A 16,564-nucleotide genomic window follows, 5' to 3' on the forward strand; every position below is an offset into this window, starting at 1 on the left:
TGTAGAGAACAAACGTATGGACACCGAGGGGGGAAAGCGGTAGGGGTGGGGGGGTGATGAATTGGGAGATTGGGATTGACATGTATTAAATTTTTATTTAAAAAGAAATATATGTATTTTAATGTAAGAAAGATACAAGTAGGTAGGTAAACACTCACAGGCCTCTGTCTTTTGGCAGCTAGACACCAGGGGCCATTCGGGAAACCATATGACGTGGAACAGAAGGCTCTGGTGATCGAGTCTATTCCAGTCAAGCCACGAAGGCCTGAAGGACAACTTCTCTCTGTGCGGTCAAGCCCGCTCCCGAGTCTCCCTGGGGCTGAGTCACCCCACTGGAGCAGGTCACCAGCCCCAGGGCTGGACATGAAAAGTCCAGCAGTTAAGCCCTCTGGAGAGCTCAGACTCCATTCCCAGTGACCCCATGTGACTGCACAGAGGGACAGAATAACCGCTGAAGGGCTCCCAGAAGTCAATGGTCCACCTGGTCCTGAACTTGCCCAAAGTAAGGGTCACCTGGAGTACTTGTTAAAGTCAGATTCCTGAGCTCTAACCCAGACCTGGAGAATGAGAATTTCCAGGGGAGAGGCCCAGTAACTCATATGCCTAACAAGTGTCCTCGGTGACTCTTGTCACTGGGAAATTTGGAGAAAATAATGATTCTATTCTATTAATTAATTTAACTGATGAGCCACAGAGTTTACGAAGTGGCTTGCCCCTGGTCGCTTAGCACAGCCAGGAGCCAAACTCGGGTCTTCCGATGCCTCTTTGCCTGACATCCTGCCCCAGTCTGGGAGTCCAGTGGGAGGGTGGGATGTCCTGGCCCCAGAGTAGGGAGGGGACAGTCCCGGGTCACTCACGTGTCAATGGCTTCCTGGAATTTCCCAACTCTGGCAAAAACCCTGCCAATGTTGTCCAGGGCCCTGGACTTGGCCTCAGGAAGATCGCTGTGGGGAAGAAGCAAGACAAGGCATTCTAGGCACTACGGAAACTGAAAAGAAGGCAAAGACGGGCCAGTTGGAGGGACGATGCCCAGGCTGGCAAGCCTGCGGTACCCAGGCCCTCTTGAGCCCTGTGGCCGGGAACGGACATTATCGGGACTTTTCCGGAGGGCAAACAGGCAACAGCTTGCAAAGATATCCCTTTGGTCCAGCAACTTCCCTTCTAGGAATTCACCTCCAGAATATAACGTAACAAGGACACTCAACAGAGTGTTGTTTGTAGTAATAAACAGTGGAAACAATCTGAATTCAATCAGTGCAATTTTTTGTGTACGAAAAAAGTCCCTGATATATTAAGTTAAAAAGTCAGATTATGGGAGCACATACAACATCCGTTGCCCCATTAAGTGTTAAAAGTGAATGTGCGGGCCTGAAGCAGAAGCTGTGCTCAAAGCTCTGACGATGGAGGAAGAGGCCACGAGCCCAGGAGTGCAGTAACTGCAGCTCTAGAAGCTGGAAAAGGCAAGGAAACTGATTCTCCCCAGAGCCTCTGGGAGGAGTGTGGCCCTACCAACACCTTGATTATGGCCAGGGAAACTGCCTTCAGACAGCCAACCCTCAGAACTATAAGAGAATAAATGCGTTGTTTTAAACCACCAAAAAATAAGTAAATAAATTAAAAAGCGGGCATTTTAAAAAGAAATAGAAGATGTAAATCTAACTATTAACAGTGATTACCCAAGGGAAATGAGAGTACGAAGGAAACTTTTAATTTATCCACATAATCTTTTCAGTATTCACGTGTCATCAGAAAAGCGATGAATATATTTCCATAAATGGCGGGGGGGAGGGATGGAGGGGGAGTTTGGGGTTAACAGATGGAACTATTACGTATAGAATGGATAAACAACAAGGTCCTACTGTATAGCACAGGGAACTATATTCAATATCCTATGATAAATCAAGTGGAAAATAATATGAAAAAGAATGTATATATATTTATAACTGAATCACTTTGCTGTACAGCAGAAATTAACACAACATTGTAAATCAACTATACTTCAGTAAAAAAATTTACACCTTAAAAAAAAGATATTTCCATAAAGAAAAGGCAATTGCTCCCCCCTACACTGGTTCTTTACTATTACCATATTACCATATAAACATTCTGATCTGTTAAAAAATACCTCCTTCCCAACAAATAAACCAAGAAAGCCCTCCCCCAACTGCAGTCCCCTCCCCCAGCATCCCTCCCTGACTCCCTCCCTTCTCAGGCAAGCTCCCCTTCTTCCCTTCGCCCCTCAGCCCCTGGCCCACAGTGGCAGACTTCCTCGTCTTCCAGGAAACTCTGCTCTGATTTAGTCTCCCCACCGTGGCCCCGCTGCCTTTTAAATGCAAACCTGACCAAGCCATCCGTCTACCCGCAGACATACCCACATCTGTCTGCAGTCTCAGCGAAGCTCTGTGTGTGCTGGCAAAAGGGAACAGCCTCAGTGTCTGTCCGCAGGGATGCAGTTACCTACGTGCGTACTGTGAGTGCTGAAATACCTATGAAGCTATTCGAAGAATAAGACATTCCTTTCCAAGGCACGTTCTTTTTTAAGAAACCACAGAAGTGAGTCACTTCTGTTTTAAAAATCCTATGTATGTGTACATATGCATAAGTATGTAGGTAAATACATTGAAAAGGGGCCAAGGGGACACATCTCAACGCGGCCGCAGGGAAGTGAGGGGAGTGTGGTGTTGAGGGCTGTGGGGAGACTTAGCCCCACACAGTTCTGGGTCGAGCACAAGGCCGCGGACTGGTGTGAAAACAAAGCCCTCACAGGCCCTCACTACTTCCGGCTAGGTCCTCCCTCCTCCCTCCCCACAGGTCCTGGCCCCCCTGCCCAGCACACGAGCTGCCGTTCCCCCAGCCCTCCACCCCTGCCCTAGGGAGCCACCCCTCTTGTCCTATCTTTTCCTTCCCTCCTCTCTGAGGCCCCCTCAGCTCCTCTCTCTTCGGCTTCTGGGCCACGTTTGCTGCTCTGATGTCAGCCTCCCCTTCCAGAGTGGATGCTCTTTTCCGGTGTGAAGAGACAAGTTGAAATATGTTACTTTGTTCATAACAATAATGTGTACTGTTATCTTTGACAGTAGTGGGACTGAGAAAGCCTGCCATCAAGTCATCCACAGAGTAATCAGAGAAAGGAATTGAGGGCTGGAATCACTGAAGAAGATGCTCAGACAAGTTGGGATTTGAGCTGCACCTGGAAGGATGGTGGGCTTTGGAGGTGGGGGCAGGGCTGATTCCACTGAGGACACCCGTGGGGCACACAGGTGAGACTCATGGGTGAGACTGGCGGCCCGGGGACTTCCCTGGTGGTCCAGCGGGTAAGACTCCAGCGCTCCCAACGCAGGGGACCTGGGTTCGATCCCTGGTCGGGGAACTAGATCCCGCATGCATGCCGCAACTAAGACCCAGCGCAGCCAAGGGAAAAAAAAAAAAAAAAAGACTGGAGGCCCATTTGTGGATGTTGCAAAGGAACTAAGCTTGTTTAAGGAACACCTCTGTTTGCTTAATCAGCCACTTAGCACACATGCATCACATGCCCATTACGTGGCAGATGCTGGGAAGAGAAAGGGAGTAGAAAAGTCCGAGGTCTACAGGGCAGGCGAGAAACGTATGGCGTGTGGAGAGGGAGCACGGAGCAGGGCTGCTAAGTCACTCTGGGGCACATGGTGGGCTTTCCCCAAGAAAAAAACACTTCTTTACAATTTGAAGGATGGGGAGGAGGGAGCTGATGAAGAAAGGGCTGGCAAAAGAGAAGGCTGAACAGAAGCAGAGCCGAGAGGTGCTGGCCAGGGCTCAGGGTGCCCAAGGGCCCAGAGAGAGCCTGGTCAACCGAGGTCAGGGTAAGTCAGGTCAGGAAGGACGGTCTGACCTGAGCAGACCCGGGCGCTGGAACTGTCTCCCGACCACTGGCTTTGTTTTGCGCAGAAGGGCCAGCTGGGCGGCAGGAAACCCAGGTCGGAGGAAACAGGCAAGAAGTGAGGAAGGTCTGGACTGAGCTGTGGGAGGGAATGAGAGAAGGGAATTTTTTTTTAATTTATTTTTAATTAATTAGTTTATTTATTTTGGCTGCGTTGGGTCATTGCTGTGTGCGGGCTTTCTCTAGTTGCAGCGAGCGGGGGCTACTCTTCGTCGTGGTGCGCGGGCTTCTCATTGCCGTGGCTTCTCTTGTTGCGGAGCACGGGCTCTAGGCACACGGGCTTCAGTAGTTGCAGCGTGTGGGCTCAGTAGTTGTGGCTCACGGGCTCTAGAGCGCAGGCTCAGTAGTTGTGGCGCACGGGCTTAGTTGTTCCACAGCATGTGGGATCTTCCCGGACCAGGGCATGAACCCGTGGCCCCTGCATTGGCAGGCAGACCCTTAACCACTGCACCACCAGGGAAGTCCGGGGAATGTTCTCTTGATGGCAGGAGGAGGCGTGGATGGGCCATGGTGGGCTGGCGTGAGTGGTAAGGGGAGGGAGGTGTCTGGGAAGCTACCTTGGCTCCTTCCTGGGGACTGAGTGGCCAGCAGTGCCATCTTCACGGATAGGGGGCCCTGAAGCAAGAGATTTGGCAGGAAGATGAGGGGCTCCACTTTGGGGCTCCTGTGGGACATCCAAGTGGAAATGCCTTGGACTCTGGTGCATATGCAGGTCCGGAGCTCAGAAGGGAGGCAAGAAGTAAAGATTTATGTCTTTAGGGCACGGGAGAACGTTGGATCCAAAGTACTGTATATACTTATTTAATCCTCAAAATCCCCATGAGTTGGTATTATTATGTTTTCATTAAAGATGAGGAAACTGAGAGGGTCAGCAACTGAATCAAATCCACACTGCTTCTAAGTGCCAAAGGCAGGAATCAAATTCAGGTCTGTCACCAAAGCTGGTTGTTGTTTGCTTGTTTTCTACTCCTGGAATGGCCAACATGCGAGATTCCTGCTCAGCACGGTGAGGGCAGGTGAGAAATGAGCTGGGAACGGACGGACGGCTTCTAGGACTCGGATGAGCAAGGGGGAGAACACAGGTGGCGGGCGTGTTCAGGAGATCCGGTTTGGCCCACAAGGGTGGACTGACATTGGAGGGCTGTGCAGAAGTGGGTTCAGAGAGCGCCCTGAGTGCCAAGCGAAAGCATTTGCTTTTAACCTGCAGGAGGTGAGGGCCCAAGGCCTGTGTGTCAGCAGCGGAAGGACAGTTGACAGGTGAAAATCAGCATGTCTCTGGAGGTGACGTGTGGGAGCAGCTCGAGGCAGGGAGAGGTGAGGGCTGGCCTGAGAGGAAGTGGGAGGATGGGAGGGACTCCCCTGGCGGTCCAGTGGCTAAGACTCCGTGCTCCCAATGCAGGGGGCCCGGGTTTGATCCCTGGTCGGGGAACTAGATCCCACATGCCACAACTAAGAAGTCTGTGTGCCACAATAAGAGATCCCGCATGCTGCAACTAAGACCCAGTGTGGCCAAAATAAGTAAATTAAAGAAGTTTTTAAAAAGTTAAAACAGAAATGGGAGGATGGGAGACTGAGAGAGGCTCAGAACTGTGGGGCGAGTAGAACCGGGCAGCAAGAGAAGGTCACAAATGACTCCAGAGGTTAGAACCAGGGTGCCCAGAAAGTGATGGTACCCCTGAGAGGGGCCATCAAGTCTCGGGAAGAGTTGGTTCCCGAGAACCAACACAGTAGTCATCACGGACACGCAGCGCTGTTCTGAGACCTTCATGTAAACTTCTGCATGTCGCCCTCCCTGCTACCCTATTGGGTAAGGGCTACTGTTCTGTCCATTTGACAGAGGAGACCCAGGCTGCAAGAGGTTAGTTAAGTGCCTGCCTAAGGCCCCACAGCTGGGAGGTACAACTTCGAAGCCCAAGCTCTTAGTCAGTGCCATGGTTTCCGAGGCCCTGCTTGATCCAACCCCTACCTGCTTGGTCCAGTCTCCTCTCGGCCTTAAGCTCCCTCCTGCCAACCTCTGGGCCCTCCCACAAGCCAAGTGTGTCCCCAACACCCAGTCAAGTCCTCCTGGAATACACTTTTCGTAGCACCGGGTCCTGTACTTTTTCCTTATGACACTTATCACAGTTGCGATTTATTAGCTGTGTCACTTTTTGTTTTATCTCTGCGGGGAAATGAGCCTTGTGTCTGGTCACTGCTGTGTTCGCAATGCTAGCAACATCTGGCATGTCTGGAGTTGATGAATGCTTGTGGAGATGACATAAAAATAAAAATATCCCTAAGAGCCAAACCACTGGGAGCTTTTTGGAATCTGGGGCCACTACCTTCCTTTTGTGGCAAAGAAAAGCTGACAGTCTAGGTGTGCCCTTGTCCTGGATAGGTGGCTCCTCCCTCTGGGGGAATCCACCTCAGGCACGCAGGGCAGAAAGTGGGAGCTCAGCCACCAGCAGCCCTGGCAAAAGGCCGAGACGTAGCCCCCGCCCCAGGCCTCGGCCGCTTGGCCTTCCAAGCCCTTGCAGGCACTCACTATTCCTTGGCGATCTCCAGGTCCTTCCTGTGGCTCTGCAGGGCTGCCACCATCTGCCCCAGCTCCATCTGGGCGTTCCCTATGCAGCTGTGCAAGTTTCCAACCAGTTCGTCCTTGTTGGGCACCTCCTCTTTGTTCCATTCCAGAACCTTCTTCAACACTTTCTCAGCTTTCTGAAGGCTGCCTTCAGCACTGCCGCTGGTCAGCACTGGGAAGGAAGAGAGGCGGAATGGAGCGGGGAGCAGCCCCCCCCCCCACCCCGCCGGATGACAGGGGAGCCCACTTCCCCCTCCAGATTCCATCCACAGGCCAGCGAAGCCAGGGGCTCCGGCTGCCGTGCGGCTCTGTCCCCACCTGGCCACAGGCCCGCCCTTCTGAGAACACCCACACATGTCAATGTCCTCCAGGCTCTTGAGGATGTAGCGGGCTGTCTGTGAGGGCCGGCGCTTGCGGTCCCGCAGCCACTTCTCTTGCATCAGTTTCCGGTCCCGCTCCCTGGCGTAGATGGGCTTCTGCTGTCTCCAGAAGTCACTGCGCCTGTCCAGGTAGTTGACGCCCGTCATGATGAGGTCCTCCACGGTCAGGCCGCGCTTCATGGTGCCTCTGATCAGGTCTGTGGGCAAGGGTGTGGGGAGGCGTCTAAGGGGAGTCACCTCCTCTTGGCTAAGGGTCTCCCTGTGGGGACCTCTCCCTGGAATTGGGGGACAGTAATGAAAGCAAGAGCACATGGGTGGGAGAGTGGGTCTAACTGGGTCCAGACAAGGCCAGAGCCCCCTTCTTCAGGCACTCTCATGGCACAGGGCTTCGAGCATAGGCCCCTTACGACAAGACATGAGGAGCTAGCAGAAGCAGCAGCTGGTAGATAGCTTTCTGAAAAGCTCCCAGCCCTCGGGGCTCCCTTATTTCAAGCTGTGTCCTCAGAGAAGACAAAGTCGAAATGCACAACCTGGTCCAGATTGCCAGTGACAAGCAAATCCCCAGGTGCCAAGTGTGCCAGTGCAAGCTGGGACCTGGAGGGGCATGCCCGAGCTCTGCCCACCTGCCTAACCAGAGGTCAGAGCTGGGAGCAAAGCTGCAAGGCCACTTGGGTAATGTTCCCGGACACCTCTTGCTTCCACGGAAGCTCCTCTGCAGGGAGGGAAGCATCCGGGCCTGTGACAGAGGAGTTGTGCCAGCAGTGAAGCTGCCCCTGAGACGCAACCTGCCAGGAATCCTACACAGGACCTTGGGAAGTCAGTTCTGGAGAAAAGGCGTTGGCTTCAAGGGTGATCCCTGCTCAGGCTCAATAGCTAATGGCAACACTCCCACCACCCATGTTTATAGGAGACAGTCATATAATGAATGTCTAATGAGGATATAGGCTCTGTCCTATTTCCTCTCCCTGCCAGCATGGTGTGGTGGGAAGAGTGCTGCACTGGAGGTTAGGAGGCCTGGGCTCTGCTGCCAACTCCACCACTAGTTTGCTCGTCACCTTGGACAAGTTACTCCCCATTCGGGGCCTCTCTGATAAAAGGAGGGATTAGAGAAGATGAGGTTTTAGGACATTATGGCTCCACGGTCCTAGGATTTCCCTTCTAGCACCTCCAAGCTGGATTCCTTTGCCCTCTGTACAGACTGAAGGCTCAGGGGATACCCCTTTGGGGACCGCAGTGGTAAATCTTCGGCGTTCCCTCCCAGGGTACCATAGCCCTTAAGAGCTCTGGTTCAGAAACTGGACTTCTTGGATTCAAATCCGAGAGCCGTGTCACTGAGTTACTTAACCTCCCTACGCCTCGGTTTCCTCATCTGTAAAATGAGAATGGTTCCAGAGGAACGTGTCGGCAAATATCCTTTGAAAGGCTCTGCCTCTGGCTTATACGTTAAGCATCCACCATAAGCATCCACCCCAGATTTCCTTCGCCCCGAGTTCCCTGTTGCAAAAAAAGTGTCTGAAACCTTCATCCAACAGGAGCTTCTCCAGATACTCCTTGTCCACGTAGAGCTCGCCCAGGAGCTGTCGGATGGTCTTCTCGCTCTTGAGCGAGCCCTTCCGCTTGGACTCTCTCTTGGGATGGTGTACCAGCTGTCTCACGGGATGAAGCTTCTGCTGGGCTTTCACGCTCTGGGAATATGGAGCAATACCCAACAGAGCCTGAGAAAGGAGCCTGGAGCACCCAGCCAAGGTCCCCTGAGCCTGTGATCCCAGACCGCTCCCTCCAGGAGCTCCGTGGGCTGAGAACCATGGAGTGTGTCTGGTCCAGGAACAGCTACACTCCCAAAACCCCTCAGGAGCTGGGGCAGAATCTCATGACTGCCCGCACTGGCCAGGAGCTCATCACTCCCAGGCACGAGGGCCATTAAGACTTGTTTTTTTTTATTGGAGTATAATTGCTTTACAGTGTTGTGTTAGTTTCTGCAGTACAGTGAAGTGAATCAGCTCTATGTATACCTATATCCCCCCCCCTTGGGCCTCCCTCCCAGCACTGCCCCCATCCCACCCCTCTAGGTCATCACAGAGCACCAAGCTGAACTTCCTGTGCTCCTCAGGCACGTGTGGCCTCTGCCTTCCGAAGGACATGATGTCAGAGCAGCCAGGGCCCTTACCTCCGCCTGCTTGCTTAAGAAGGACAGGTCCCCTTTGTTCTCCAGCTTAATAGAAGAAGGACCTGCAAGGACAAAAGCTGGGGCTCAGGTCGGCCAGGCCCCCAGGCACAATCTGGGGCACAATCTATCACCTATTTTATGTGGAAATAGTTGCCTTTGGCAGGAGGATGGTGGAAGCTGGCTAGCAAGCAAATGGTTCAACAGTCTCCTAGGAGCCAGGCAGCCCCCACTAGCCTAAGGCCACAGCAGGCCCTGGGCAGCAGGGGTGCTCTCCACTTCCACATTCTGCCGCCCACAGTGGCAAGCTCTCCACCCACCCCCACCCCCACTAAGCTAATGGGCAGAGCCAGCCCTTGGTGCGTATGAGGTAAGGGAGGAAGCCAGGGACCGGGGAAGGCTGGGCTCAGGACCACATTCTACCCTATGACAGCAGGCCAAAAAGAGCCCTACTCGTCTGTCTTGGGGTGAGTAAAATGGTGCTTCTCATCTGGCTTTGGAGAGAACCAGACACTGCAGTGCTCAGTACAGCGGATCGGGGGACTGGTCTTCCCAGTGGACAGTTCCTAATCCTCAAGGAAATCATGAGCGGCCAGATCCACGCTTGGGACTCCCTGTAGCCCTTCCGGTGGTGACTGCTCACCCAGTGCACCTCGGGCCTTCCCCCAAACCTAAGGATTCCAGGATCCTCCTGGATAAGGGCATAGGCCTCACGGTCACTCACTTCCCACTGAATTGTTGATGGCTTCCTGGGCTTTCTGAATTCCGACTCTGAATTCCCGATCGGGCCTCAGCTTGTAGCCTCGATGATAGAACACCAAGGCAAATTCAAAGTCTCCCATGGTGTACAGGGTCTCCGCCTTTTGTAAAATCCCCTGAAATGAGAGCAAGTCAAATCAAGGAGGGCAGACAAGGCCTTCTAGGACTCAGGTGTGGTGGAACAGAAGGGTCCCTGGCTTGAGGATAAATGTTGGGATACAGGGGCAGAGAGCCAGGCAAGTAACCTATGAAGGGAAACGGCAATCAACTCCAGGCAGTCTGGCTGGTTCTTCAACCAGTACTAATCAGAGGCTGTTGCAGCCAGTGGCAGTGATGAAGAAAGAGTGAGTCCTCCCACCCTTACGGTCACCTTGCAGAAAGTCGGGTCACCCTGGAGTGAAGCCTCAGCATCTGCCAGGGATTTCTCCAGCTCTCCCATCCTGAGGAAGCACTTGGAGCGGGCAACCAAGCAGTTCTTATCTCTGTTCTGAAGGTGAAGAGCCTGAGAAAGAAACCACTCAGGTCAACGGGTACCAGGCAGGGCGAGGTAAGAAGCCGAAATGGACACAGCAGCCCAAACCCTCCTGCCAGAGTTTCAAGGGGACTCCACAGGCCAGCAAACAGGTCTTTGGATCTTTTCAGACTAAAAGCAGCACCACACTGATCTCCGCTCAGTCAACTAGGTTATCTGCATCTGGCTCATCTGGAACAAGGTAAAATCACAAGCTGTGGAAACCACTGGTTGAGATGTGAGAACATGCTACCCCGTGGATATTTGGAATTTCTCCTAGTGTCTGGGATGCCTCCAGTCCACTCAGAATCATAGGGTGTTTGGTGCATAAAAATTCAACCATGAACCCGTAATGGCTGCACAACACATTCAAAATACTACTCGGGAGGGGTGGGATAGGGAGGGAGACGCAACAGGGAAGACATGTGGGAACATATGCATGTGTATAACTGATACACTTTGTTATAAAGCAGAAACTAACACACCATTGTAAAGCAATTCTACCCCAATAAAGATGTTTAAAAAAAAAAAAGAAAAGAAAAAAAAATACTACTCGGAGGCTAAGCCTTCTGGAGGCTAACAAAATGGATTTTAGACAATCTGCAACTTGGTTAGCCATTCCACGTGCCCTCTCTTTTTACATAGCTTATTTGAGAATGAATCACTAGTTCAGGGGATTAAGATGAAAGTGCGGGGAAAATGGAACCTGTGATTTTGGCCCTAAAGTGGCAGCAGAATGCTTCCTCTACTCCCCATGTCCTCCCTTCTCTTAAGACCATTACCATAGTCTGCAGTGTACTGTCCTTCCTGAGGCATCAGACTGTACCCGCCCCTGTCTCAGACCTTCACACTTTTCCAGGAAGAGAAAGTAGCTACTTTCTCTTCCTGGAAAAGCCCACTTCTCACCTAAAGCTATAGGCCCTCAAGATGTTCTTTTCTCACTACACTACCTGAGCTTCTCCAGGATGAAACAGGATCCAGAAAGAGGAGAATGCGCGGGGCAGGGCCCCTGAACTTAACTGTTGGCCCATCCGATCAATTATTTTTAGTGTTAGGATGTGGTTGGTGATCCAAAGGGCCAAAAGACTCTAGGTAGCAGTTGAGAAGCTTGACTTTAGGGGGAGCCTTCGGACTGGTTACGGGGCTATCCTACCACTCCATTTGTACCAAGCGGGCTATTTGTTATAAAAGAAACAGTCGTAAAAACATACGAGAGCTTATTTGGGAGACAGTACAGGAGAGTATGGTAGTTAGCACCTCAGCACTGAATTCTGAGTGCCTGAGTTTGAATCCTTCCTCTGCCACTCGTTAGTTCAGTGATCTTGGACGTGTTACTCGACTTCTATATCAGTTTCCTCATCTACAAAATGGCGTAATAACAGCACCTCCCCCATAAGCTTGCCACTTAACAGTACGCCTGGTATCCTAAAATAGCACTCAATCCCTTAGGGTCGAGTGGAGCTATTTATACTAAAGTTTTATGATGTTATTCACTGACCACCTTCCAGAAGCAACCGTGTGCCAGACTTCACTTCTGCAAGCAGCCTCCCAGCCAATCTCCCAACCAGTTATGGGAAACTGAGGAAGGAGGCCAATCGCGAAACATTTGAGTAAAAAAGTAGGAGACGAGGAGACGAGGAGACGAGGTCAGTGTTAACACAGAGGTTGGTTATTAACAACCAGGCAGAAAGCAAGTGGGAATTGGTAGAAAACGGCCAAACAGGGGCTTATCTGTGACAGGTGTGCATCCATCAGTAACAGTGAAATAATGGAAACAATAGGGTGGTTCAGGAATCATCAGGACCTCAGTGATGGGTGGCTGATAGGTTCGGAGCGCGACTCACGTTGCTGAAGCTATGGGCGGCTTTAGCGAACTCCCCGCACAGATAGAGCCGCTCGCCCTCCGCCATGTAAGAGGGGAAGGTGCTTCGCAGGCCTTCAGTTTCTGGGTCCGCCATGGTGACGCAATTCGGAGACGATGAAGCAGAGAAAGGGAGGAAAAGAAGCCTGAGAACGTCCGTCTGGCTTGTGGAAGCTCCGTCTCTTACCAACAGGGAGACGTAGACTTGCTTCCGGCCCCGCCCCTCGCGCGCAAGGCTGAGTCCCGGGCACAACCGCTGCCAGCGTGCGCATGCGTCCAGGCAGCCGCGCGTTGAGCGGGGCGAGAGGAGTTCGTGGCCAGCGGCTGCAAGGCGCCTGCGAGGGGGGAGCGCTCTGTAATGTTGGCTGTTGCACGCTACATCGGTTCTTCTCGGCGTTGCGTGGTGTTCAGAATTTACAGTCAGGAAAACAGGAAGAAGGTCGGGGGCAGAATTCCAAATAGGGGTAAGGCATTCGTGGCAAGGATATGTGCACGTGTACCACTATTAGAGGGAGAGAGCCCTGGACTTCGGAGCCGGAGTGCTAGGTCTGTGTACATTCACTGCGTGACCCTGGGCCAGGCACCTAAGGACACTAACCTTCAATGTGACACATTTAGTGACAACCTGTCAGGCCTTTACCCCCTCCAGGCGTTTCCTGATACCCTTCCCCATACCACCACTTCCCCCCAAAAAAGGTGGACTAGGTTCTTCTAAGTTCCAATAAACACTCTGCATTTACTACATTTTTTTTTTTAAGATTTATTTATTTTTGGCTGCGGGGGGGGGGGGGCTTTCTCTAGTTGCCGTGTGTGGGCTTCTCGTTTCTGTGGCTTCTCTTGTTGCGGAGCAGGGGCTTCTGGTGCGCGGGCTTCAGTAGTTGTGGCACAAAGGCTCAGTAGTTGTGGCTCGCGGGCTTAGTTGCTCCACGGCACGTGGGATCCTCCCAGACCAGGGATTGAACCTGTGTGCCCTGCATTGGCAAGCGGATTCCTAACCATTGCGCTACCAGGGAAGTCTCTACTACATTACTCTGGAACGTCAACTTCCAACACCAACGAGATTGTGAGGGCTTAGCCTTGTATTCATAGGGGGAGCTAAAAACAAACAAACAAAAATCATTGTTAAGGTTTAAATAGCAAAAAGATACCCTTAACTACGCACAACTATACACCAATGAGTACATGGCGAAACCTGAATAAGATCTGTGTCTATTTTCCAGTTGAGTTATTGCACTAAAGCTTTTCAAAATGTTACCATTCGGGGAAACTGGGTAAAGGGTACATGGGATGTCTTTGTATTATTTCTTAAAACTGCATATAAATCTGTAATTATCTCAAAATAAGTTTAATTTTTAAAAAGAATACTGTTAGTACCAATATAAAAAAATAACGTGATTTCTTTCCTGGAAGAGTTCTGTCTAACCAGGGAGAGAGTTGCATAAAACAATAATGACGGGGCTTCACTGGTGGTGCAGTGGTTGAGAATCTGCCTGCCAGTGCAGGGGACACGGGTTCGAGCCCTAGTCTGGGAAGATCCCATATGCCGTGGATAAACTAGGCCCGTGAGCCACAACTACTGAGCCTGCGCGTCTGGAGCCTGTGCTCCACAACAAGAGAGGCCGCAACAGTGAGAGGTCCGCGCATTGCGATGAAGAGTGGCTCCTGCTCGCCGCAACCAGAGAAAGCCCTCGCACAGAAACAAAGACCCAACACAGCCAAAAATAACTAACTAAATAAATAAATTTTAAAAAATAAAACCAAAAAAAAAATAATGACTACACAAAGTGATATTGTTATTCAAAGTTCTGTGTGCCTGTGAGGGAGATGGGGACACACGTACTTTAGAGCTACAGTAATGGCATTAGCATAAAGATCAATATATAAATCAATGGAACAGAATAGAGTCCATAAATAGATCCACACATATATGATCAATTAATGTTGCTAAGGAAACTCACTGGGGAAAGAATAATCTTTTTGACAAATGATGCTGGAACAATTGGATGACCATATGCCAAAACAAAGCAAAATAAGCAAAAATCTGACCCTTACTTCATACTACATACAAAAATTAACTTAAAAAACTTAAATATAAGAGGTCGAATTATAAAACTATAAAAAAATAGATGAAAATAATAGAGCAAAAAAACATGAAAAAAAATAAATTTGATATCATCAAAATGAAAATCCTTTGCTCTTCAAAAAGACACTGTTAAGAAAATTAAAAGGCAAGCCACAGACTGGGATAAAATATTTGCAAAACATCTATCTGACAAAGAACTTGTAAGTACAATAAGTAAAGAGCTCTTACAACTCCATAATAAGACAAATAAATTAAAAAATGACCAAAAGATTTTAATAGTTATTTCATTGAAGAAGATATGTGGAAGGTCAATTAGCACATGAAAAGATGCTCGATGTCATTAGGAAAATACAAATTAAGAACCACAGGTACGGGGCTTCCCTGGTGGCGCAGTGGTTGAGAATCTGTCTGCCAAGGCAGGGGACACGGGTTCGAGCCTTGGTCCGGGAAGATCCCACGTGCTGCGTGGCGACTAAGCCTGTGCACCACAGCTACTGAGCCTGTGTGCCACAACTACTGAAGTCCGTGCGCCTAGAGCCCGTGCTCCGCAACAAAAGAAACCACCGCCCGCTCACCGCAACTAGAGAAAGACTGTGTGCAGCAGTGAAGACCCAACGTAGCCAAAAATAAATAAACAAACAAATAAATTAATAAATAAAAAGAACTACAGGTAGACACCACTACACACCCGCTATAATGGTTAAAGTGAAAAAGACTGATTTTACCAGGTGTTGATGAGGTCGTTAAGCAACCAGAACTCTCACACACTGCTGGTGAGAATGTAAAATGGTTTAACCACTTTAGGAAACGGTTTGGCAGCTTCTAAAAAAGTTCAACACACTTACCATATGACCCAGCCATTCTACTCCTAGAAATCTACCCAAGAGAAATCAAAGCTCTATGGGAACATTCATAGCAGCTTTAGTTGTAATAGCCCCAAACTGGAAACATATCCATCAACCGGTCAATGGATAAACAAATTGTAGTTTATCCATGTAATTGAATACTGCTCAGCTATTAAAAGGAAAGAACTTTTTTTTTTTTAAAGAAGATGTTGGGGGTAGGAGTTTATTAATTTATTTTTGCAGTGTGCGTCTTTGTTTCTGTGCGAGGGCTTTCTCTAGTTGTGGCAAGCGGGGGCCACTCTTCATCTCGGTGCGCAGGCCTCTCACTATCGCAGCCTCTCTTGTTGCAGAGCACAGGCTCCAGACGCGCAGGCTCAGTAGTTGTGGCTCACGGGCCTCGTTGCTCCGCGGCATGTGGGATCCTCCCAGACCAGGGCTTGAACCCATGTCCCCTGCATTAGCAGGCAGATTCTCAACCACTGCGCCACCAGGGAAGCCCAGGAAAGAACTATTGATACATGCATAACATGGATACATCTCAAAGTAATGATGCTGAATGAAAGAATTTGTACAAAAAAGACTATATAATTCCATTTATATAAAATTCTAGAAAATGCAAACTTAATCTGTATTGCCCAAAAGCAAAACGGTGTCTCCTGGGAACTTGGAGGTATAGGGCAGGGAGGGATAGATTACAAAGGAGTAGAAGGAGACTTTTGGGGGGTAAAGGATATGTGTATTATCTTGATTGTGGTAACATTTTCATTGTATATGCATGTGTTAAAACTCATCAAATGGTACACTTTAAATATGTACAGTTTATTGTACTTCAATTATATATCAGTAAAGATGGTTTTTTAAATTCAATAAAACAGGCTTCCCTGGTGGCACAGTGGTTGACAGTCCGCCTGTCGATGCAGGAGACGCGGGTTCGTGCCCCGGTCCGCGAAGATCCCACATGCCATGGAGCAGCTGGGCCTGTGAGCCATGGCCGCTGAGCCTGCGCGTCTGGAGCCTGTGCTCCGCAATGGGAGAGGCCACAACAGTGAGAGGCCTGTGTACCGCAAAAAAAAAAAAAAAAAAAAAAAATCAGTAAAACAGCAACAGTAAAGTGTGCTTTTTTGGCAGTTTACAAAACACTTTGTGATATTCACAGCACCCAAGGGAGGGAGGGAGCCAGGCAGTACTTTCCTGGTTTCCCAGATGAAACACTGAGCCTGAGAGAGGTGACAGGGTTTGCCCCCAGCCACAGCACCAGGATATAGGGGAACTGAGCTGGGACGCGTGTCTTGGGTTGGATTGGTAGGGTAAAAGGCACTGGAATTGGATCCCAACCTGTCCCAGCCACTTACTAGCTTGTCTCCTTATGTTACTTCTTTATTTCCTCATTTACTGTGAATTAAAACATAGGTACAGAAACATCAATGAAACATGTACAGTTTAATAGATAATTATAAAATGAACACCCATGCATTCATCACACAGGTAAGT

At 50.0% G+C, this 16,564-nt stretch overlaps 1 protein-coding gene across 1 annotated transcript in view; it reads right to left on the reverse strand.

Annotated features, from left to right (window-relative positions):
- ODAD4 (outer dynein arm docking complex subunit 4) overlaps positions 1-12,320 on the reverse strand; it is a 23,283-nt gene extending 10,963 nt beyond the window's left edge. Inside the window, exons 1-8 of the mRNA XM_024745257.1 lie at positions 12,129-12,320; positions 10,144-10,275; positions 9,739-9,889; positions 9,018-9,079; positions 8,370-8,535; positions 6,823-7,047; positions 6,435-6,642; positions 858-944 (exon numbers count right to left, since the gene is read on the reverse strand). Coding sequence (XP_024601025.1) covers positions 858-944; positions 6,435-6,642; positions 6,823-7,047; positions 8,370-8,535; positions 9,018-9,079; positions 9,739-9,889; positions 10,144-10,275; positions 12,129-12,242 — 1,145 coding nt within the window. The 5' untranslated portion in view covers positions 12,243-12,320. The remainder of the gene's footprint in view (positions 1-857; positions 945-6,434; positions 6,643-6,822; positions 7,048-8,369; positions 8,536-9,017; positions 9,080-9,738; positions 9,890-10,143; positions 10,276-12,128) is intronic.
- Between the last annotated feature and the right edge of the window lie 4,244 nt (positions 12,321-16,564).

This window comes from Neophocaena asiaeorientalis, unplaced genomic scaffold (genome assembly GCF_003031525.2).
Source record: "Neophocaena asiaeorientalis asiaeorientalis breed wild unplaced genomic scaffold, Neophocaena_asiaeorientalis_V1.1 scaffold1, whole genome shotgun sequence".
NCBI lineage: Eukaryota > Metazoa > Chordata > Mammalia > Artiodactyla > Phocoenidae > Neophocaena > Neophocaena asiaeorientalis.